This window comes from Corvus brachyrhynchos, unplaced genomic scaffold (genome assembly GCF_000691975.1).
Source record: "Corvus brachyrhynchos isolate BGI_N302 unplaced genomic scaffold, ASM69197v1 scaffold255, whole genome shotgun sequence".
Lineage (NCBI taxonomy): Eukaryota > Metazoa > Chordata > Aves > Passeriformes > Corvidae > Corvus > Corvus brachyrhynchos.
In genome coordinates this window covers 869,637-870,204 of record NW_008238358.1, presented here as the reverse complement: position 1 = coordinate 870,204, position 568 = coordinate 869,637, and the positions used below count along the sequence as shown (strand labels likewise).

General features: G+C 62.5%; 1 protein-coding gene across 1 annotated transcript in view; it reads left to right on the top strand.

The window, feature by feature from the left end:
- The first annotated feature begins 144 nt into the window (after positions 1 to 144).
- Positions 145 to 568, top strand: part of EEF1B2 (eukaryotic translation elongation factor 1 beta 2) — a 3,877-nt gene continuing 3,453 nt past the window's right edge. The window contains exon 1 of the mRNA XM_017735560.1: positions 145 to 525. Within this exon, the coding sequence (XP_017591049.1) occupies positions 145 to 525 (381 nt within the window). The remainder of the gene's footprint in view (positions 526 to 568) is intronic.

Genomic DNA, 568 nt, shown 5'->3' with positions numbered 1-568 from the left:
GGCCTCGGGCCTTTCCGCCGCTGCCCTCAGCCACCTTCGGCAATCTCCGGAGCCTTCTTCGGCAATCTCCGGAGAGGGCAGTCCACGCTCGGGAACCTCCGGAGCGAACCGCTTCGGGTATTTCCGGCAAGTAGTCGGCGAACGATGACAGGAGCAATTTCCGCCACTAGCCCACAGCCTTTTCGGCCACCGTCACACGCACTACCCTTCTCTCGGCAATTTCCGTCCCTTTCCGCTTCTTTCTTCTCCCAACTCCGGCAATTTCCGCTGTTGCCAGCGGGGCGGGGTGTGGCAACAGCACAATGTTACAGAACCCCTGTAACGCTGCAAACCTTCCTAGGGTTTATAGTCAGCCTCGCTTTTATTACTCCGATTCTTCCCCGCACCTCTGGTGTCCGCCCGCTAAAACGCCCTGCACTGCAGGAGCCGAGCCGTGAGGAGCTACCTCGCGGCTCGCTCTCGCGGAAGGATACGCTTGCGCGCAGTCTCGCGGAGGGATACCGGCGGTATATAATGCCGGCGCAGGCGCGACGAGGCCCTTTCCCGCGGCGGTGGCGGTCGGGGCGGG